General features: G+C 41.4%; 1 protein-coding gene across 1 annotated transcript in view; it reads right to left on the bottom strand.

The window, feature by feature from the left end:
* Positions 1-15108, bottom strand: part of aldh1l1 (aldehyde dehydrogenase 1 family, member L1) — a 140321-nt gene extending 125213 nt beyond the window's left edge. The window contains exons 1-2 of the mRNA XM_034167344.1: positions 15013-15108; positions 8807-8952 (exon numbers count right to left, since the gene is read on the bottom strand). Coding sequence (XP_034023235.1) covers positions 8807-8933 — 127 coding nt within the window. The 5' untranslated portion in view covers positions 8934-8952; positions 15013-15108. The remainder of the gene's footprint in view (positions 1-8806; positions 8953-15012) is intronic.
* Positions 15109-23415: the final 8307 nt, after the last annotated feature.

The following is a 23415-nucleotide window of genomic DNA, read 5'->3' as shown; positions in this document are numbered from 1 at the left end:
TCAAACGCCAAAGCAGGGGCGAATCCAGATGGAATGGGGGCATGGGGGAGGGATGTGCCCCCCCCCCCCACAACAGCCCTAGATTAAAGGTCCAGTTTTGAAGCCGTTTTTTACTACAACTACTAATATTGCTTAAAATAATAATAATTTCGACAAGTAAAATGTTTAGAGAGAATTTAAATGTTAGAAAAATGTTAGAATTTAATAGTTACATTTATAAACAATGTAGGTTTGAAATTGCAAGTTTTACTGTTACAGTGCTGTCAACAGTTAAATATGAGGTCAAGAAAGAGGTCTTTATTTTACTTTTTATAAAACAAGTATTTATTTTCATTGAAGTCAAGAAAGAGTGACTATAAAGTGAGTTTTGGCAAAACAGGTATCATTGTCATGTTGACGTGGGTTGTTGTCGGCAGCTGGGGAAAGTAACTAAAAAAGTAACTAGTAATCTAACTTAGTTACTTTTACAATTGAGTAATCAGTAAAGTAACTAAGTTACTTTTTCAAGGAGTAATCAGTAATCAGTAATTGGATTACTTTTTCAAAGTAACTGTGGCAACACTGGTAGGGAGGGGTGGGCACTGTGTGTGACTGGCCAATCACAGAGCGTGAAGACAGTCAGTTAGTGAATAAGAATTTTACTACAGCAAGAGGACAGATATTGACGACTTTTACTTGTATCATGCTCGTACACATCAAAAATGCTTTATCTGTACAGGATACTCGTCTGAAACGAGTATCTGGCTCAACTCTACCGGAGACAATACTGAAAGTTATTGGTTAGCAGTTAGCTGTAGCTTCCGATATATTTTTTTGGTGGTTTACTGCTTTAGCGTTATAAAAGATAACTTTTCAGTTAGCTGATTAGCCATTATCAAAGCTAACATTTTGGTTAACTGTGCCCACCACTGGTGGAATATGTTTTTTGCTCAAGAACTTGAGTGTTGTATTTTATTTGATACTGTTCCTTTCCACAGTATAAATGAGACCTAATACAGCTGCAAATGGTTAACTTTATCTGTGAAACTGCTGATTTTAAGAAGGACATTAAATTATTATTGTGGAATTGTGGTAATTTTCCAATTATTCTTTTGAATGCCTGTACTGGACTAGGCAGGCAAATCTACTGGCACACCAGCCCCACCCAAATTTTTTTTCACCAGCCGCTACTGGACTGACGTCGCAACTGTATTACCGTGCCATCACAGTATCAATCAATTCAATCAATTTTTTTTTTATATAGCGCCAAATCACAACAAACAGTTGCCCCAAGGCGCTTTATATTGTAAGGCAAGGCCATACAATAGTTATGTAAAACCCCAACGGTGAAAACGACCCCCTGTGAGCAAGCACTTGGCTACAGTGGGAAGGAAAAACTCCCTTTTAACAGGAAGAAACCTCCAGCAGAACCAGGCTCAGGGAGGGGCAGTCTTCTGCTGGGACTGGTTGGGGCTGAGGGAGAGAACCAGGAAAAAGACATGCTGTGGAGGGGAGCAGAGATCGATCACTAATGATTAAAAGCAGAGTGGCGCATACAGAGCAAAAAGCGAAAGAAACAGTGCATCATGGGAACCCCCCAGCAGTCTACGTCTATAGCAGCATAACTAAGGGATGGTTCAGGGTCACCTGATCCAGCCCTAACTATAAGCTTTAGCAAAAAGGAAAGTTTTAAGCCTAATCTTAAAAGTAGAGAGGGTGTCTGTCTCCCTGATCTGAATTGGGAGCTGGTTCCACAGGAGAGGAGCCTGAAAGCTGAAGGCTCTGCCTCCCATTCTACTCTTACAAACCCTAGGAACTACAAGTAAGCCTGCAGTCTGAGAGCGAAGCGCTCTATTGGGGTGATATGGTACTATGAGGTCCCTAAGATAAGATGGGACCTGATTATTCAAAACCTTATAAGTAAGAAGAAGAATTTTAAATTCTATTCTAGAATTAACAGGAAGCCAATGAAGAGAGGCCAATATGGGTGAGATATGCTCTCTCCTTCTAGTCCCCATTAGTACTCTAGCTGCAGCATTTTGAATTAACTGAAGGCTTTTTAGGGAACTTTTAGGACAACCTGATAATAATGAATTACAATAGTCCAGCCTAGAGGAAATAAATGCATGAATTAGTTTTTCAGCATCACTCTGAGACAAGACCTTTCTAATTTTAGAGATATTGCGTAAATGCAAAAAAGCAGTCCTACATATTTGTTTAATATGCGCTTTGAATGACATATCCTGATCAAAAATGACTCCAAGATTTCTCACAGTGTTACTAGAGGTCAGGGTAATACCATCCAGAGTAAGGATCTGGTTAGACACCATGTTTCTAAGATTTGTGGGGCCAAGTACAATAACTTCAGTTTTACCTGAGTTTAAAAGCAGGAAATTAGAGGTCATCCATGTCTTTATGTCTGTAAGACAATCCTGCAGTTTAGCTAATTGGTGTGTGTCCTCTGGCTTCATGGATAGATAAAGCTGGGTATCATCTGCGTAACAATGAAAATTTAAGCAATACCGTCTAATAATACTGCCTAAGGGAAGCATGTATAAAGTGAATAAAATTGGTCCTAGCACAGAACCTTGTGGAACTCCATAATTAACTTTAGTCTGTGAAGAAGATTCCCCATTTACATGAACAAATTGTAATCTATTAGACAAATATGAGTATGGATGGCATAAATAACCACCTTTGGAATGACTCCAGATAGAATTGCTCAGGGCATGCTAGCCAGCCTGCAGCCGGGATGGGCTGAAAGACGCATGAGCGGCATGAGTGGGACATTCCATCATCCTTATATTTAGTCCTCCTTTTGAGACAGAGAGCGAGCAAGAGGGAGAGAGAGAGAGAGAGAAAGAGAGGGAGAGAGTGAGAGACAGTGGAGCACAGAGACTGCCTCCCCAACCCCTGTGAACAGATGATTAACAGACAGAGGGATTGAGAGAGAGAGAGAGAGAGAGAATGCTGTCTGCACATGCCTGCTGCATACTGCCGGTGTCGCCGATCGAACGGTCCCCCCTAAAAATCGGTCCACCCTGCTTTCACTGCGCATGCATCATCAGCCTCGGTTCACCGATTATCACCTCATTTCTGCATAAAACTGCACTCCAGTCATCGTCTGTCTCAGTGACAGATATCTGTAGCTTTTGTACAACAATCATTTCCACATTAATTTAGCATTATTTCAGCAGCAGTCGTACGTGGCTGTATGACTGCTGTTCGAATGGCCTTAATTGTCGTTGCTGTACGAATGCAGCTTGACTTTAGTTAGTTTTGCTAATTCGTTTGATTTGTACGGCATTCATGCTCTCGTGTGATGAGGCCATAAGGCATGTGTGTCTAGATGTGGTGAAAATGCCAAACTTGTCTTTAGTGATCAAGTGTGTCCTGTTTAATTGTGCAGTTGTGAGACTTGGAAGCTAGCCACTGAGTTAAGTCAGTCAGTAGATGTCTTTGGGACTTGGTCTCTTTGGAGGATCAAAATCACAGGAATAACTGTGTCAAATGAACGGTAATGCTGGGTTTACACATAGGCAAGACGCGTTACAAATGTCATATTTGCGTCATTCTTGGCACATTCCTGACATTCTTAATGTGACTTAATGCATCTGAATAGGTTTCTTAATAGTGTGTGTTGGTGTGTGATATTTGTGATTTTCATGGAGCATACTTTTGGCTGTCAAAAAAATCTTACACGAATGTCACGCACCACCCTCATTTCACCCTCGTTTCCTTCCAATGCTCATCATCGCGCTCTTGCAGGTGTTCCACATGCTGCATGTGCCTGATGTGTGGGAAAATGTGTGAGACGAGAGACACGTGAAGCCACACATCTGGCTCTCTCGGCGTCTCCTCTTCCTTTCTGTGCCACTTCATGGCACAGAGCCCAACTAAGCATGCAATCACAAAGTTCTTCTGCTGTGGATTGTGAGGAGCAAATGGAGCGATCTGAATTGTTCAGCAACTGACTGTTGGATGAATATAGGGGGTGTGTGGAGACAATGTGCCTCATTCACAATGTAACAGAACTTAACAATGCGCTGCTACACGTGTTAGCGTGCAAAAACGCGGAGCATTATTCTTGACTGTGCGTAATGGTTCCTGATAATTCTCCAGCAACACGTGCCATTAATTGTTACGTGTGGTAACAGGTTGCAGCAGTTCCTGAAGACACCTGACGCCTCTGCCCCGACTCATCACATTCGTGATCAGCGGCCAAGAATGTATACTTTGTGGCATTCGTGACTTGCTGTCGTTATGTGTAAACACAACTTAAGGGAGACTAAGTGCTTGCAGTGTGAGGGTGGATCAGCTAAGACATTTTGGCCATATGGGGACACTTCTGTGGATGCACAGGTACCTCATTGTTGAGAAACACAGCAACTAGAAAGAGCCAAGTATCAAGCATGTGTATTACTTTGCTGTGACAGGTACTTTCAGTAGGGATGGATTTGTCTGCCTGGGTGCTTTACCCTGATGTTGCCCACTGCATACTCAACATTCACGAAAGTTCTACTACAATCATAACACCCTTCATGGAGTTCCAGTAACACTCACTTTTTCCCTATTGTATGGGATAAATATAGTTACAGAATCCCACTTGAGCCCTGTATCATGCATTCCGTTGAACTTTGGAACCCAATTTTACTTTTGTTTGGACTTGTACACACCCTACCAAAGGGCTGTAGCTCTTTGTGAGAGTAAAAGTAGTAACTGTTGGATGAGCTTCCTCTAAATTTGATGCACTGTGCCTTTGCAGATACATACTACAGGTTTCTCCCAATGTATTTTTGTAAGTGGCACTGTAAGTACCATACCATGGCCTATATTTTGCACATAATTGCTTTGACACTTTGTCTATTTTTATTCTATTTTGGATGCTCTTATTGTGTTTTATTGTGTTTTTCGTACTGTTCTTTTTATTTTATCTCTAGCTGGTGCTATTGGAAAGCACTTTGGTTCAGTGAAAACTGTTGTAAAGTGCTATAGAAATAAAACTTGATTGATTGATATAAGTGCCGTATTGGACATTTTTCTAAAGATGATACATTTAGCAGTTTTCAGTAGGATTTAAGCTAATTTCATGTGATTAAAACCTTTGCACAGTAGCATAGCTACAAATGTAAATGTAGGCATTTTATTGCTGTCCTTTACCCTGAAAAACTTTTCATGTTATATTGTCACATCTATCTGTCACACATCTATTGTCCCATCTAAAATTGTATGCGATCACACCATACCAGCTGGACACAGATAGTCCTGACAGTGTAGCGTTGATAAGTGAACAGAGTCTATTTTCTTTTATGGGCTTACAGTATGTAATAAAATCAGTGTGCAAATCGTCTAAATTCTATTTGGCACCAATTTGGGCCCATTTATTCCCTGTGCCAGTAATAGCATAAGGGCTTGGAGAGCAAAACTGAAGATGAGAAAATGACTTTGTCCATCTTAGCTTGCTTGTGTAGATAATAATCACAAGACAATAAATGCTATCATCTTGCAACTCGCCAGATTAAAAGAACACATAATGAGGACAGAGCATGTTGTAACTGGTGAACTTTGATGCACCAGCTCAATGGAAAACAGCATTGTTTTTCCTAAGTAATAGCACATGGATGTGTCTGCCACTTGTTCAGTGGTTAGTGGATATTGGAGAAATTATTGAAAATTACTAACAACTGTGGTTGAAACTCATGCAGTTTGCCCCCCCCCCCCAAAAAACAGTGGATACATTATTTTTTTCTACTCAACCCAACGAAGATGCAAGCACCCTCGGGGAGAAACATGGTCCATATTACGTAGCCAAATGTGAGACAAAACACAACATAATCAGAAAGTACAGATGGAATTAAACAATAGATAGAATATTCGGCTGGGGATGTATCAAATCAATTTTTTGGTACTGCTCCAGAATTTTTTGAAAAATGTTTTGAACATTGTACTGGAGTCCATATCAAAAGGAAGACATCATGAGCTGTGCTGAATTGGCCGCCATTGATTTTCCCCCCTCTGGTGTTGAAACATATTAAAACACAAGTAAACAAATTAGGAACACACTGTGTTTAAATTTCATATTCAATGGCTACAGCTGATGAAGGATCCATGCAGTAGTAGTGTACAGTGGTTATTTGACAGCACAACACAGAAACATGGTTTGTTTTGGTCGCCGAGGCCCATTTATGGCATTGTATTATAATTTGAGAAATATTTGTGTGTTTAACTACTCCTCCAAGGTGCTTGGGCTAATTTCCACCATACTTGTGTGCATGTAGGTTGATCTCAGAATTTGTTTTGTCAAAGGTCAAGGTAATTGGTTTCATAGATCAAAATGACCATTTTCACTCTAATGCCCATCAAACTTTGTACATATACAAGAAACAAATGAAATTAAATGAAACAACGACGAGAGGGGTGGACCAGTGCTCACTCAAAGCCTGCCCACAGGCGAATGACGCAACCGACAGGCATGGAAAAACTCACGCATGCGCACGAAGGTTCAAGCTTGGCTGACGTAAAAACATATGAATCAAATCCATATAGTTTTTGAAAAAAATAAAAAGGTCCGTTACTTTTCTCACAGACCTCGTATGTAGGTGGGCTATGGAACTGTACACATGAGGACAATTTTTACCAAAGATCAATCAGTGGAGTCAGGTTCATGTGTTTAAAAGGTCACAATTTTTATTTTTTCATGAGTTTTCATTCTGACTTTCATGGGACTTGGCAGAGATATGGTGGGGAATTATCCAAATGAAACCAAATTTGCCAAATGTCAGTTATTGGGGTCAACGTCATGTCTTCCTATCTGCTTGTCCAGGTCCTTTTGCTGATTTCCACCAAAGTTGGTATATCAATTAAGGTTGGCCCCAAAATTGCAATCAAAAAAATTCATTTGGGCAAAGGTCAAGTTAAAGGAATTTGATTTTTAACCAGATTTAGACCACATCTGGTACATGCTTACATTGCATCAGAAAGTATTCACAGCACTTCACTTTTCCCACATTTTATGTTACAGCCTTATTCCAAAATGGATGAAATTATTTTTTCCTCAAAATTCTGCACACAATACCCCATAATGTCAATGTGAAAAAGTATTTTTTTATTTTTTGGCAAATTTATTCAACATAAAACACCCCTAAGAAACCACATGTACATAAGCATTCTCAGCCTTTGTCATGAAGCCTAAAATTGAGCTCAGGTGCATCATTGAGATGTTTCTACAGTTTACATGGAGTCCACCTGGGGTAAATTCAGTTGATTGGACATGATTTGGAAAGGCACACACCTTTCTACATATAAGGTCCCACAGTTGACAATGCATGTGAAAGCACAAACCAAGCATGAAGCCAAAGGAAATGTCTGTAGACCTTCATGACAGGATTGTCTCAAGGCATAAATCTGGGGAAGGGTAGAGAAACATTTATGCTGCTTTGAAGGTTCCATTGAGCACAGTGGCCTCCATCATCCTTAAAAGGAAACCATTCGGATTCACCAGGACTCTTCCTAGAGCTGGCCGCCTGTCTAAACTGAGCAATCGGGGAGAAGGGCCTTAATCAGGGAGGTGACCAAGAAGCCGATGGTCACTCTGTCAGAGCTCCAGCATTCCTGTGTGGAGAGAGGAGAACCTTCGAGAAGGACAACCATCTCTGCAGCAATCTACCAATCCAGCCTGTATGGCAGCATGGCCAGACGGAAGCCATTCCTTAGTAAAAGGCACCTGAAGGACTCTCAGATCATGAGAAACAAAATCTCTGGCCTTATGAGACAAAGATTACATTATTTGGTGTAATGCCAAGTGTCAACTTTGGAGGAAATCAGGCATCGCTCATCACCTTAGTCCTAGCTAATACCACTGCTACAATGAAGCATGGTGGTGGCAGCATCATGCTGTGGGGATGTTTTTCATCAGCAGGAACTGGTCAGGGTTGAGGGTTAGGATAGGAGCCTAGTCAGGACTGAGGATGTACAGAGACATCCTGAATGAAATGACCCCAAGCACACTAGTAAACGAGCAAAATCTTGGTTCCAAACCAACAAAATTAATGTTTTGGAGTGGCCTGCCCAATCCCCAGACCTAAATCCAATTGAGAACTTGTGGGGTGACATCAAAAAAGCTGTTTCTGAAGCAAAACCAAGAAATGTGAATGAACTGTGGAATGTTGTTAAAGAATCTTGGAGTGGAATAACAGGTGAAAGATGCCACAAGTTGGTTGACTCCATGCCTCGCAGATGTGAAGAAATCATGAAAAACTGTGGTTATACAACTAAATACTAGTTTAGTGATTCACAGGATTGCTGAAAAAGCAGTTTGAACATAATAGTTTTGAGTTTGTAACATCAACAGCAGATGCTACTATTATTGTGAACACCCCCTTTTCTACTTTTTTTTTACCAATAGCCCAATTTCATAGCCTTAAGAGTGTGCATATCATGAATGCTTGGTCTTGTTGGATTTGTGAGAATCTACTGAATCTACTGGAACCTTGTTTCCCATGTAACAATAAGAAATATACTCAAAACCTGGATTAATCTTTTTAGTCACATAGCACTACTATTACTCTGAACACTACTGTAAATGCCATAATTAATCTGGTAAGGTCAGCCTGACGTCAGTAACTTGGTTGTAGATCAAGGTCATTGAGGTCACCTAGATATAATAGTAGACATAATTAAATTGCTTCATGGCTGCTTTTAATATTTCGTAAAACACAGGATTGTACCCATTTAAATTAAACCTGCAACTGTACTTTTATGATGGATGACTAGTAAGGGTGACGGTAACGCCTTGTTCAGAGCTAAGGAAGCTGAGGGATGTTCTTACCCAGGGGATCGGCCTTTCCATCAGTGTCGGGGATAGTGAAGACTCCAACGATGGTGTGGCCTTCCTTCCTTAACTCCTTGTATACTTCCTGGCCAAAGAGGCTCTGACCAATCACTGCAATCTTCATCTTCAGACTTCACAGTGTTCTATAGAATCAGTAATATGACAGAAATAAAATGGTTTGCTAACAATATGTAAAGGTATACGGGCGACATCATGACCTACTTACAGTTGTGCTCATAATTTTGCAAACACATCATAGACATGAATACTATGATAATATTAGATTTTCAGTGTCTGTGAACTGTTCTTTTTCTGAGAAAAAGAAGAAAATAAGGAATCTGACTCCAGTTTGAACTGCACTCTGTCTATATGACCATGACATAAATATACACTAAACACTAAATAATTCACAGTAAAAATGTGCAAATAAAAATGTGGGCAAAGGAGAAACAGACAAACAGGGTGAAGTTGTACATGAGGTATATGATTTGTGAGTTTTTTGGCAGGATAAGTTGACCATCAGTGTGATGGTCTGTGGAAAGAAACTGTTCCTGTGTCTAGCTGTTTTAAAGTACAGAGCTCTGTGATGTCAACCAGAGGGGAGGAGTTTAAACAGTGTGCGTCCAGGGTATGAGGAGTCTGCAGAGATGTTACCAGCTCGCTTCCTGGTCCTGGACCAGTATAAGTCCTGGATAGAGGGCAGGCTGGCTCTTCGTTTCATTGCAGTAGGTTATAGAGAAGGGGGAGCAGTGTTCTGGGAAACCCCTGCCTTCCATGTGTCTACTTGGAAAAGCCTACAGGCAGGGAAAGCACTGGGGACACTGGAGTGCATGAACATATACAATCTGTTCAATCACTTGAACATACTGAATGATTACTCCATGCACTATGTCATGCTGAATGTGCACAGGGTGTACTAAATTGAGAGCTACACTGAGTGACAGATGTCACTACTGTGTCTTTATTTAGATAATAGCAATGTAAAACTACACTTATTAATCACAGAATAGAGGTTCAATTCAATTTATTCATATAGTGCCAAATTACAACAAAGCTGCCCCAAGGTGCTTCACATGGGTAAGGTCTAACCTTACCAACCCCCCTGAACAAGAACATAGGCAACAATGGTAAGGAAAGACTTCCTCTTCGGTTTTTGAGGAAGAAACCTCAAGCAGACCAGAGTCAGACGGGTGGCCCAGTGCTTAGGCCATTCTAACTAGACTTTGGCCGATAACCAATTTCACGGTATACCAAGGTATGAAAAAGCCACGGTATCAAAACCACTAAAATTGTCTGTTATTCTGTCCCTACGGTATGAGCAGGTTACGAGAATTGTTGACAGGCAGAGCGGAGGCAGCCACTGCCGCCCTTCCCCCTGGTGCACACCTCTGTCTCTGTTTACAAACAGGCAGCTAACGTTAACTAACTCTGCATCATGGCTGAAGGAGGCGAAGCCTGCACTGAACTTTTTCCTCCGTCTAAAAGGACCAAGTCGGCTTTTTCATTTTATTTTCCGAGCTATGGCATGTGTCGGACTCTGAGTGATTCAAGATACCCACAAAGGATTACATGGAAGGAGTAAACTTTATCCCATCTTTGAAACTATGGAGAAGTACAAGCGGTGGACCTGAGTCGTGCTTGTGGTCGACCAAATTTCTCCCACAAACATGTCAAGAAGGACAAATACATCTATTCCAAAACATTGTTGGTGAAGCTGGGCTATGTATTGAGCATCCAGAGTTCCGGACCTTATTCCAGCCACGTTTCTCCCTAAGCAAGTAAGTCATGTTTCCCATGGGGCAGATGCTACATGTCTAAAAGAGAGACTATCATTTTGGTATTTTCTCTAAAGTTATCAGTGGTAGACATCACGTCAATTAGTGCGCTTGAATCACATGTGCTTCATATGAAAATAGCCATAATGTTGTTAAAGCACATTTTAAAGCTATACATAGTACCGTGAAACTGCGGTACTTTTGCCCACGGTTATCATACCGTCCAAATCTCATACCGACCCATGCCTAATTCTAACAAATTTACAGAGACAAGAAAAAAAATGAACAGGGTGCAAACGGCATCACCAAGTCAGTGAAAGTCCTTTTGGCTGCTCCCTTTGTTTTACTTGGGGTAGCCGCAGAAATCTGAGGTGGATCTGCATGTTGTATAAAAGTCAGTACTTACAGTGAGGAAAATAAGTATTTGAACACCCTGTGAAGTTCTCCCACTTAGAAATCATGGAGGGGTCTGAAATTTTCATCTTAGGTGCATGTCCACTGAGAGAGACATAATCTAAAAAAAAAACAAGTCCGGAAATCACAATGTATCATTTTTTTTTATAATTTATTTGTATGTTACTGCTGCAAATAAGTATTTGAACACCTGTGAAAATCAAATCAAATCAATTTTATTTATATAGCGCCAAATCACAACAAACAGTTGCCCCAAGGCGCTTTATATTGTAAGGCAAGGCCATACAATAATTACGGAAAAACCCCAACGGTCAAAACGACCCCCTGTGAGCAAGCACTTGGCAACAGTGGGAAGGAAAAACTCCCTTTTAACAGGAAGAAACCTCCAGCAGAACCAGGCTTAGGGAGGGGCAGTCTTCTGCTGGGACTGGTTGGGGCTGAGGGAGAGAACCAGGAAAAAGACATGCTGTTGAAGACAGCAGAGAATCAAATCAATGTTAATATTTGGTACAGTAGCCTTTGTTTGCAATTACAGAGGTCAAACATTTCCTGTAGTTTTTCCACCAGGTTTGCACACACTGCAGCAGGGATTTTGGTCCACTCCTGCATACAGATCTTCTCCAAATCTTTCAGGTTTGGAGTTTCAGCTCCCTCCAAAGATTTTCTATTGAGTTCAGGTATGGAGACTGGCCAGGCCACTCCAGGACCTTGAAATGCTTCTTACGGAGCCCCTCCTTAGTTGCCCTGGCTGTGTGTTTGGGGTCATTGTCATGCTGGAAGACCCAGCCATGACCCATCTTCAATGCTCTTACAGAGGGAAGGAGGTTGTTTGCCAAAATCTCGCAATACATGACCTCATCCATCCTCCCTTCAATACGGTGCAGTCGTCCTGTCCCCTTTGCAGAAGAGCCCCCCCCCCAGAGTATGATGTTTCAACCCCCATGCTTCACGGTTGGGATGGTTTTCTTGGGGTTGTTCTCATCCTCTAAACATGGTAAGTGGAGTTGATTCCAAAAAGCTCTATTCTGGTCTCATCTGACCACATGACCTTCTCCATGCCTCCTCTGGATCATCCAGATGGTCACTGGTGAACTTCAAACAGGCCTGGACATGTGCTGCCTTGAGCAGGGGGACCTTGCTGCCCTGCAGGATTTTAAACCATGACAGCATCATGTGTTACTAATGTAATTTTTGTGACTGTGGTCCCAGCTCTCTTCAGGTCATTGACCAGGTCCTTCTGTGTAGTTCTGAGCTTTCTCAGAATCATCCTTACCCCATAAAGTGAGATCTTGCATGGAATCCCAGACCAAGGGAGATTGACAATCATCTTGTGTTTCTTCCACTTTCTAATAAATAATGATAACAGTTGTTGTCTTCTACCAAGCTGCTTGCCTGTTGTCCTGTAGTCCATCCCAGCCTTGTGCAGGTCTACAGTTTTGTCCCTGGTGTCCTTAGACAGCTCTTTGGTCTTGGCTATGGTGGACAGGTTGGAGTGTGATTGATTGAGTGTGTGAACAGGTGTCTTTTATACAGGTAACAAGTTCAAACAAGTGCAATTAATACAGGTAAAAAGTGCAGAATAAGAGGGCTTCTTAAAGACAAATTAACAGGTCTGTGTGAGCCAGAATTCTTGCTGGTTGGTAGGGGGTCAAATACTTATTTGCAGCAGTAACATACAAATAAATTATTAAAAAAAATCAAACACTGTGATTTCCGGATTTTTTTTTTTTTTAGATTATGTCTCTCACAGTGGACATGCACCTAAGACGAAAATTTCAGACCCCTCCATGATTTCTAAGTGGGAGAACTTGCAAAATTGCAAGATGTTCAAATACTTATTTTCCTCACTGTATATTGTCCCAACGAAGTCCAAGTGCTCAGTTTTGTCCACCAATGGTATTCTATGTTGCTCTGATTCATAATGTCGTTTGCAGGGTGCAGGTACCAAACCATTCAGCTGTTAAGCATGTGGCTCAGGACAGTCCACACTGAATGACAGGAACAGTGTTGTTTGCTCAGAGAGATACGTGCAGGCATATGTGGTATAGTGCAGCAGAAGTGAATATTTACTGAGGGATCCTTCAAATGGTGATGCAAGCACCAAATTTGGCACACACACACTCCTTAGACATTACTCTTTCAAAAATGCCGAGTGGCCACATGAACTTTCAATAGGCGGCCAAGAAGGGGTCAATTGAAGAATTACACAGGGGTCAAAACTTACAAATGCTCCAATCATATTGAAAGGTATTTCATATTATTTGTCTGATCATAAAGATTCCAAAAAGGTATAGTTTAGACTATCTGTGAATGAATGTTATGGAGTTATGGTGTAAAAACAGCAATAACACTGAGAAAGGTCAATTTCAGTTTGTACAGGGGTCAAAAGTTAAAGTTGCCCCAATTTTGGTAAAAAAGTGGTACAAATTACTGGTTGAGCTAATGGGATTAATAAATGGAATAGTTTTGACTGTGTTGTGTGCTTGCATCACCATTTGAAGCATTTTTTGTTTTTCAGTTATCCGCTGCACTAGTAGTCCAGACAGAATTCATGAAAGTGGCTTTATAAAAGGTTAACAGGCATTTTGGAGTAGAAGTGTATCAGTATTGCTTTTAACTTGTTCAAATGGTGCAGTTAATGGAAAAATAGGATATCCCAAGCTAACATTTTTATTTTTAGCTTCGAAATAGACAAGAAATGTACACGATAGAAAAATGACAAATTTTAAGTAAAGCATTCAACATTTCTATGTGTTTTCCTGAAAAACATCATGACAAAAATCATATTACTTTTAAAATGTTCAGAAAACACAATGAACATCTTTATTTGTCACTTCTCATGCTTTATGCCATTTCATTAAGAAGTTATGCCCTAATATCTATCTGTGGTGCAAATTTGGTGAGAATCCATGAAGTAGAATTTGACGTATTCCTTCAAAGCATATATAGGATGAAATCTTGATGCAGAATCCGGATCCGGAACTGGATCACCTCCAAAATTTAATGGAGTCTTCCATGGTCTAATATCTATCTGTGATTTCATCAAAATACATGCAGTAATTTTAACATAATCCCGCTAACAGATGGACTAATAAATAAATAAATAAACACCAATGATTTTCTTACGTCCTTGGCAGACTTAATTAAGTCTCTTTCTTGCCATAAATTGGCAGTGTACCCGCTTTAAAATGGTGATACTAATGCACTTTGCTGCAGGGTTTGATGCGAACGTCACCACATATGAATTAAATCCACTAAACGTTTCATTACACTGACAAGATTGCCAAGTGAACCATTTTTTTTTTTTTTTTTTGGCAGGCATCAGGTCAAGCTTTAAATGCTTAACAACAACATCCAAAAACATGAAGAAAATCCACTGAATGTTTTCTGTGATCCAGTTCCAGATAGATGGACACAACTGAAAGTTTTTAATATCCCCAACAGATATCTCACTCAGAAAATTCTAGGGTCCCTATCTTGGTATTTCTCAAGACGTGTGGAGTATTGAGTCACAAATTTGCATACAAACCATTTTAAATTGATTTTAGTTGTCCTGACAACACACAGACAAACAAACCATAGAAATAACCCCAGAGGGCCTTGTAATAAAGATGATAAAACACTTTTTGTGCACATGACTTCTGTAGTTTCTACCTTTGAATTATCAGCACTGTACACCTGCTTTATAACCAGCATGCTGGGAAATTCCTGTAGATAAAAGGAAAAATGTCTCTGCAATCTGTCATGATTTTGGACACCGAAGAGAAAGGGGTGGAGCCTGGAATCTTGTTTAAACCAATCAAATGGCTGAGGTCTGACCAGGTCTAAATTCAGCAAGGATCAGTGTTCATAACAAAACAGCTCAGCACTGTGAGGTCACACAAATGAACAACACATATTACTGAAGTCACACAAACAAAACTCAGGTTAGTGAGTCCAGTTATCACCGCAATGATGTCATCAAACACTCTGTGCGCATCACAAACACTCTGAAATAGAAGAAGTGTACTTTACCCGAGTGCTCCGTGTGTGTTGGAAAAGAGCGATGAGACAGACACTGGTGCTTTTAGTGTGCTGCCCTCTGCACACTCACACACAGGCAGGCGGCCCAATTACATAACAGGAAATAATGGGCAGTGATTGGACATCTGCAGGCTGGAGGGGCGGGCCTATCAGCAACAAATGAAAGCAGCCATAGAGAAAGGAGAATTTAAGATAAGCTCAATCCCTTGCTTGTGCATTCTTAGTATGAGGAACTAATGCAACAAAACTGATAAAAATCAGACAAAAACACAAATATGGCTTTGATCATTCTAAGTTTTTCCCTGCAATTGAACAGTCGACTAGCAGAGTTAGACGAGCAGTAGACTAGCAGATATATCCGCTTTTGTTTAGCCACGGCAACAGTCAAGTTTTCCTGGAGTCGTTAATTCTGAAAATGTTTTGCTGTGTTTTCTGTGTTGAACAACATATTCAATTGTAATGTTGTGCAAAGGACTCTAAGTTATGTTTTCTCCCAACTGGTGGGTGTGTTAGAGGTTTTACCCAACATATATATGTGTTTAACATATATATATGTTAGATGTACTGGGGTGCGGAACTTTAAGGGCAGATACATAATGATTCCAGTTCTAATAAAAAAAAGTGATTTACTTACAATGGTGGATACGCAATCTTTGTCCTTTCACAATATACAAACAGACTCAGGGACAGCTTTCTCCCCAGAGCAATCACTGCACTGAACAATAACAAATCACTCTAACCTGCACTTTTCAAGTTTCTTGTGCAATATCTGTGCAGTATTCCTGTGCAATATGATTCCACAGTTGTATATAATTCTCGTTTTACATTTTACTTGGTCCACATTTTATCTTATCTCATATTTATTTAGTGGTACATATACTCTGAATAATTTATTGTTCAATTTTATTATCTCTTTTCTGGCTAAAAATTACTCGCACCACGGAAAGCACCTTTCGGAGTTGCATTCAAATCTCATTGCAATGCAAATTACAATGACAATAAAGGCGATTCTGATTCTGATATATACACAATATCAGCAGTTCTTTCTCAGACTTTTCATCAAAACTCAGTTCCTTCATGTGCTCACAAGTTTCTTCAGATGTGATGTGTCCAGTGATTGTCACACAGCCATTCTGTGTGATTTAAATCCTGCACTTCACATCCGCAAGTGATTTCCTCAACAACACTGCGAACAAAGAGAATATTCAGTCATCGTCTATCTCAGTGACAGATATCTGAAGCTTTTGTACAACAATCATTTCTACATAAATTCAGCATTATTCCATAACAAAAGATGGGGGAAGCAATCAGAGTGCCGCAGCACGTCTGAGTCTGACGTGTGCTGCTGCTGCTCCTACGTCAAATGATTATCGCCTCGTTTCTGCTTAAAACAGCCTTGCTTGTCATCTGATGGTTAATAATCACATTATTCCATTTAATCGCTTTGGTTGCAGAGAGTCAGACTCAGACGTGCTGCTATGGTCCGAAATGACACATCTGCAACACTGGGAATATTTTGTGCACTTCTGTGACCGGTCTCAAATATAGGCATTCACAACAAACAGCTATGGAGACTGCCGAAAACAAAGGACCCATGAGTATTTGATTTTCCGAGTGTTTCTGGCAGCATTTACGTAGCATTGAGGAAAATATTCCAATGCACGCTTGAATGGAATGTTTATTTTTATTTATTTAACCCTTATTTAACCAGGCTAGTCCCATTGAAATCAAGACCTCTTTTGCAAGGGAGACCTGAACAGTTATAAAGTTTCCAGTTCACCTAACCTGCATGTCTTTAAATGTGGTAGGAAACCGGAACACCCAGAGGAAACCCACGCAAACATAGGGAAAATATGCCAATTTCACACAGAATGGCCACAGGTGGGAATCGAACCCATGGCCTTCTTGCTGTGCAGCAACAGTGCTAACTACTAACCACCGTGCTGCGCAATGTAGCTGCTAACATTAAGAATGGAGCCACAGATTAACAGCAGAGTTTACATAAGTTTGATGTAGTGTTATGATGACTCGTTTTTAAGTGATAATTGTTCATTTTGATGCAGTCACGGTAAAAGCAGCTACCACTTTCCACTGTGATAAGACTTAGTGCATGTGCATGTTTATCATGAATGCAGCCTGTTAAAAACAGTCTCTGCCAGATGCTCAGCTTTGTGCACACTTATAAGTGTTGTCATGAATATAACTGTGAAAAATCTAAGAAATACATCTGTCATTAGACAACCTGAAAAACAGCTGACAGTTCAGCGTGCACATGTAACAGTATTGCTCTGTTACAGAGAGCAGACTCCACAGTCCGCACATATCAAGATCCAAAATGATTTCCAAGATTATATATGTAATGTCCACTCCATCTAAGAAGTCCTCACACACACATGGATCACATGCAATCACCAGCCAGACAACAATGTCCATGTCCACTCAATCTAAGAAGTCCTTATGCATGCACAGATCCTGCAAGATTGCCAGCTGGAGAATAATGTCCATGTCCACTCACTCTAAGAAGTCCTCACACATGCAGGGATCCTGCGCAATTGCCAGCTGGAGAACAATGTCCCATGGCAGCTCCGCTGTCAGCCCCTCACAAAGTTCTCTCACAACTGCGGTATGTTAAATAGAAAGTCCATTATCTCCTGAAAATAATGTATTCCTACTTTTTCCAATGTAAGAAATACATCTGCATGTTCAGGCAGCCTATAAAAACAATGTTGTGGAGACATTCAACGTCCATATTCGTGGCGGCAGTAAAGTATCGTCCTGCGACACAAACAGCAGTATCAGTCCACCTTAGAATCCAAAATACAACAGACTTTGAAAAAATGAAGAGTTTCAAGGTGAAGTGTGTCATCTCCTCTCTGTACATCCTCTGTAAATCTGAGCCACCACTTTCGAATGAAAGCTTAGAAGCTTCGTTATCAGACGTTGCAGCGTTTGTTTAATGCTGTCTGTTGTTGCTGTCTGATGTTTCTGCTTTTCGTAAAATGTATGTAGCATGCTGAGAAATGTAGAGAAGCGCAGAGTAAGATGTTTTCGGAAATGCATCTGCTATCTTACTGAGCGAGAGGAATAATTAGCAATAAAATACATCACTGACCACTAATTATTACCGCATGTGCATGGATAGACTTGTGTGACATGTCCTTTAATTAGCACTCAGCAAGAATCACCACTGGCTGGAAACACAATCCTACCTCCTTCAACATACACCAGCAACGACTTTAAAGGTGGGCTTCCATCACTTGCAGGTGTTTTAACCGCTTCGTCCCTCTGCACCTGAAAATCAGTCAAACTTAACAGTAGTTTAGAATGTGACGGTTACTGAGTGGCTGCAGCTCCCCTAGAAAAGCAGCGACCCGTTGCAGCCACATCAGGTGCAGCAGTGCCCCTTGTGGAGTAGTGGTGTATTGCAGGAGCATCCAATCTAGTAGTCCCCCTGGTGGAGCGGTGTCCAAGTGAAACTGATGGCTCTCTATTTATCCAGATCAGTTGACCTGCAAGCAGACGCTTTGAAAAAGTCAGGAATACATTATTTTCAGGAGCTTCAGGACTTTCTACCAGCTCGTGGATGTACACATGTGTTGTGCATGCCACCCAGTTCAGTGCTCCGTACAGAGAAGCAGTTTGGCAAGCAGGCAGTGAAATATTCCATCCCGTGAATAGGTGTCACCAGTGGCAAGGTCACTGCCAGCTTCAGCTCTACCCTTTGGTGCAGCTTCAGATGCTGTTTTTGTCCTGATTTCTATCTGCAGCCCACCTGGAAACTGACAGGAACATGTGGACACTCAGCTTAAAGCTGTGTCTTTTGCAGAGACTGTGTTTTATCAGGCTGCGTTCACGACTGATCGACATGCACGCACAGCCCCTCTTCTCAAAGTGAACAGCAGCTGCTGTGTTACTGCGAGTGCACTGAAATTAACACAGTTATCGCTTTAAAAATGAGTCATCATGACACAACATCACACTCATGTAAACTCTGCAATTAATCCGTGGCTCTGTTCTTACATTATAGCATCAGTTTCAGTTGAACAGCGTGCTTGTGTCAGGTTTAGCTGCAAATGAGTAGGACTGAAAGGCAGTGAGCTGAAGTGAAAACACGATAACAGGTTTATTTACAAAGTTAAATGAAAATTGATGAAGGGTCATTGAGGCACTAGAGCATGGAGACACAGGCCAGACCAGAATGGAATGCACGGTGAAAAGCAGCACAACACAGAGTAAGATAAACACTGTCGGAAACCAGTGCCCGATTTACAGTTGTGGAGGCCCAGGGGCAAAGTGAGGTGTGGAGACCCCTACAGTACGCGCAACCTAACATAACACATTAGTAACAGAACTCGAAAATGAAATTTTGCTTAAAAACATTTTATTATATACAAACACACATATCACTTACAAAACCTAAATCAAAACTCTTCTAGCTTTACATTTAGAAAAATCAGCCACAATGTGTTCAAAGTCTGTCATGACATCAAATTCTCTTTGGCCAGCTTTCTCTTTGTAGCCCCACTTTGAAAAGTCCTGACATCCATGTGTCTGTCTTGCTGTTGGCTTCCACTCATGCTGAAAAAAGGAAATGGGAATGATTGATTTTTGGACAAAATTACATTTGGACAAAATTGTTTACCAGTTGGCGTAATAATAGAACATTGGGGAATACCGACTTCCGGTTGAGATTGTACTCGATGAATAAGACCAGAAGCTATTACTGTTTTGAAGCTATTACGGTGAAACTATTACATTTGGTGTAACTTGTAACATGTAATATTGCGAATTGGTAATGTCATCGACACAGTCGAAGACACCGATTCGACGGTTTGTCATAGTAATAATTTTTTTGTGGAGGCCACCTATTTGTGGAGGCCCGTGGGCAACTACCCACCATGCCCCTATGATTAATCGGGCCCTGTCGGAAACACTTGGAAAAATTAGTATTTTGGTTGTGCAGTCTCCCTAGCAGTTTGCTTTGATTGGCGTGTGCTTACAAACTGTTGCAGCCACGAACTCAGGCAGACACTGCAAACGTTTACTTGTGTTTATTTTTGACACTCAGCAGTTCCATTAACTCCTCCAACTTTTACTGCCGTGCATTTCTCTGACTGCAGCGGTTTTTCTGATACGATGCCTCTCTCAACCTCTCCGCTCCCCCGTCTTCTTCTGTTACCGTTTTCTTAACATTACCTGGGTAAATGCGCCACCTTGTGGCGCAACCACAACACACGATCCACTCAAAGTCCAAAATATTGTCCAAGTTAAAGAATCCTAATTATGTAGGGGGGGCTCTTCTGACCAAAGTTACGTGAGAATCTTAACCAGGATCACAGAAATAACATTTGACCTTAACCAGGATCACAGAAATAACATTTAACCTTGACCCCTCACACTCTCCCCCACTTCAAAAATGTCATCCCGACATTTCAGTTACACCCTTTACTTTAATCGACAAAGTCATGGATAATTGTAAATAAAAATAGGGCATATCAGTCTAAACTTTGCTTACGAGAAACTCAGACTATTGAGTACTGCCGTTAAGTATACTCCTGATAATATTAGTCTATATGCCCCAAAATTTGTGTAGTACACTCATTACAATAACCATGAATGTGTACCATCCACATCAAACACACTTATTTGGCCAGCAGTCCTTGGTGTTCTCTTTGTACAAAAAACAACAAAACCACACTTAGGTGTAATAGTCTTAAATACTAGACTAGGCTTTTTTGTTTGTTGTTGTTTTTTTAATTTTACCAAGGCCGCCAGTAACCTCTAACAGCCATCTCCTTGTTCGTTATGGTTCTCTCTGAAAATCTTGGCTGGCCAAGAGTATCATACATCAGTATTCTGGGTTGCTTCTTCTGTCTTCATGGATACCCAGGACTCCGCTCTGCCCCTCCAACTTCATCACCCGAGCTGCCAGAATCTCCTGTCGCTCCATCGTCGGCACTCTCTTCTGACACTGGAGATAGGACCTGGTCCTCCCACTCCGCAGCAGGGTGGAAAGGCTTCTGCAGATCTGGGACAGCACCCTCACCCTGGGGATGGAACTCCTGAGCGGCAGGATTGAGTGCAGATGACCCTGGGGATTCAGCCGAAGACCAAGAGAGGGTTACAGCATGGAAGTCGTCATCCGAGTCACCCCCCACATCTCGTTGAGTGCATTTTGTTTCAGGGTTTCTTTTGGTTTTGTCCCTTTTCTTTGTGTCAGCTGAAGTTGGGGCATGACTTTCATGAGCCGCTGCTGGAAGGAACTCACAAGGGAACAGCATGTTTCGGTGCAGTATTCTTGTTCTGCCCTTGCCGTTTTCAGGCTCCAGCTCAAATAGACAGGCACCCTCTCTACTTTTAAGATTAGGCTTAAAACTTTCCTTTTTGCTAAAGCTTATAGTTAGGGCTGGATCAGGTGACCCTGAACCATCCCTTAGTTATGCTGCTATAGACTTAGACTGCTGGGGGGTTCCCATGATGCACTGAGTGTTTCTTTCTCTTTTTGCTCTGTATGCACCACTCTGCATTTAATCATTAGTGATTGATCTCTGCTTGCCTTGCCTTACAATATAAAGCACCTTGGGGCAACTGTTTGTTGTGATTTGGCGCTATATAAATAAAATTGATTGACTGATTGAAATACTGGACTGTTTGACTTTTGATTACATAAATGTTGTCTTCCCAGTAGGAGCGGATTTTTCCTGGTCCCCCTTTTTCAACATTTTTTACAAGAACGTGGCTGCCCACTTTCAGCATGGGACCTCACACTCTTCTGTCATACTGTGTTTTCCCTCTGTGAGCTGACTTCAAAGCATTTTTGGATGCAACATTATAAGCTTCAGTCATCCTTTGTCCCCACTTTTCCACATAATCCTTATAAGGACCTGAATAGTCCCGATTCTTCACACCAAACAGAAGGTCAACTGACAGTCTAGGTTGCCTGCCAAAAAGAAGGAAAAAAGGCGAGTAGCCTGTAGCTTCATTAGCAGTACAGTTATAGGCATGAAGGATACTGGGGAGGTTATTTTTCCAGTCACTTTTCTGCTCCTCTGTGAGAGTTCGTAACATGGAGAGAAGTTTCTGTGTAGGCTCTCAGTTGTCCAGGTGGTTTCCATAGTAGAGAAGCTTGAATCTTCGACTGGACTGGGTTGCTTGACGTGAGGACGTTTCGCTTCAAATCACAGAAGCTTCCTCAGCTAAAATTCTTGCTCTGGTAGTCTGACTTCTGTCTTGACTCTTGTAGAGAAGAATAAACCAGAAGCCAACAAAAGCTGGAGTTTTTTTTAACCTAACCAGACCCCACCTACCGAGAGGCTGACTGCTATAGGCTAGTGACTAAACAATAGCTCTAATTTGCACCCATTGTGCTCTAGTTAGCACTCTCCTAATGACAGGACGGAAGCCTCCCCTGATGGCTCCCTTGATGACTCTCTCCTGATGACGTGAATGACTCATTACCATGAAAAAAAGACTGAAACTCCTTTGACCTGAGTACCACATTGTAAACAGGGGACAAAGCGTGTCTGAGACCCGCTCCGCGGTTAAGGCTGGGTTTCAGCTGTTTTACAAAGAATACTTCCTTGACACCTCTCTCAACCATTTCTTCTCTCTGGCTAAGATTTTAACTTCCTTGTCCTCAAACGTGTGGTTAGTGTCTTTCAGGTGGAGATGAACTGCAGACTGAGGTCCATTGGCGACCTCTCTGCGGTGCTGGTATAGCCTCTTGTGTAAAAGCCCTCACAGTATGTGGGTACCCACGATGGTCCCTGGACAAAGTGCAGAAGTCCCAGAAAACAAAGAGACCAGATAGACAGGAGACGGAGACAAGAAGAAGAGGAGTGTCTCTCCCTTATTTAGCAAGGAGTAGGGGAAAAACTACAGAGGATCTTCAGACAGCACAAAATCCCAGTTTACTTTAAACCAGTCAACACCTTGAGACAGAAATTAGTTCACCTTAAGGACAGGATCCCTAGTTACAAACAGAGCAATGTAGTGTATCATATCAGATGTCAGGAAAACTGTAATGAACACTACATAGGTGAGACGAAGCAACTTTTACACAAGAGGCTATACCAGCACCGCAGAGAGGTCGCCAGTGGACCTCAGTCTGCAGTTCATCTCCACCTGAAAGACACTAACCACACGTTTGAGGACAAGGAAGTTAAAATCTTAGCCAGAGAGAAGAAATGGTTTGAGAGAGGTGTCAAGGAAGCATTCTTTGTAAAACAGTTGAAACCCAGCCTTAACCGTGGAGCGGGTCTCAGACACGCTTTGTCCCCTGTTTACAATGGGGTACTCAGGTCAAAGCAGTTTCAGTCTTTTGTTCATGGTAATGAGTCATTCACGTCATCAGGAGAGAGTCGTCAAGGGAGCCATCAGGGTAGGCTTCCGTCC

The sequence above is a fragment of the Thalassophryne amazonica genome, chromosome 3, assembly GCF_902500255.1.
Source record: "Thalassophryne amazonica chromosome 3, fThaAma1.1, whole genome shotgun sequence".
Lineage (NCBI taxonomy): Eukaryota > Metazoa > Chordata > Actinopteri > Batrachoidiformes > Batrachoididae > Thalassophryne > Thalassophryne amazonica.
Note: the sequence above shows the minus strand (reverse complement) of the source record. Positions and strands in the feature narration are given on the sequence as shown.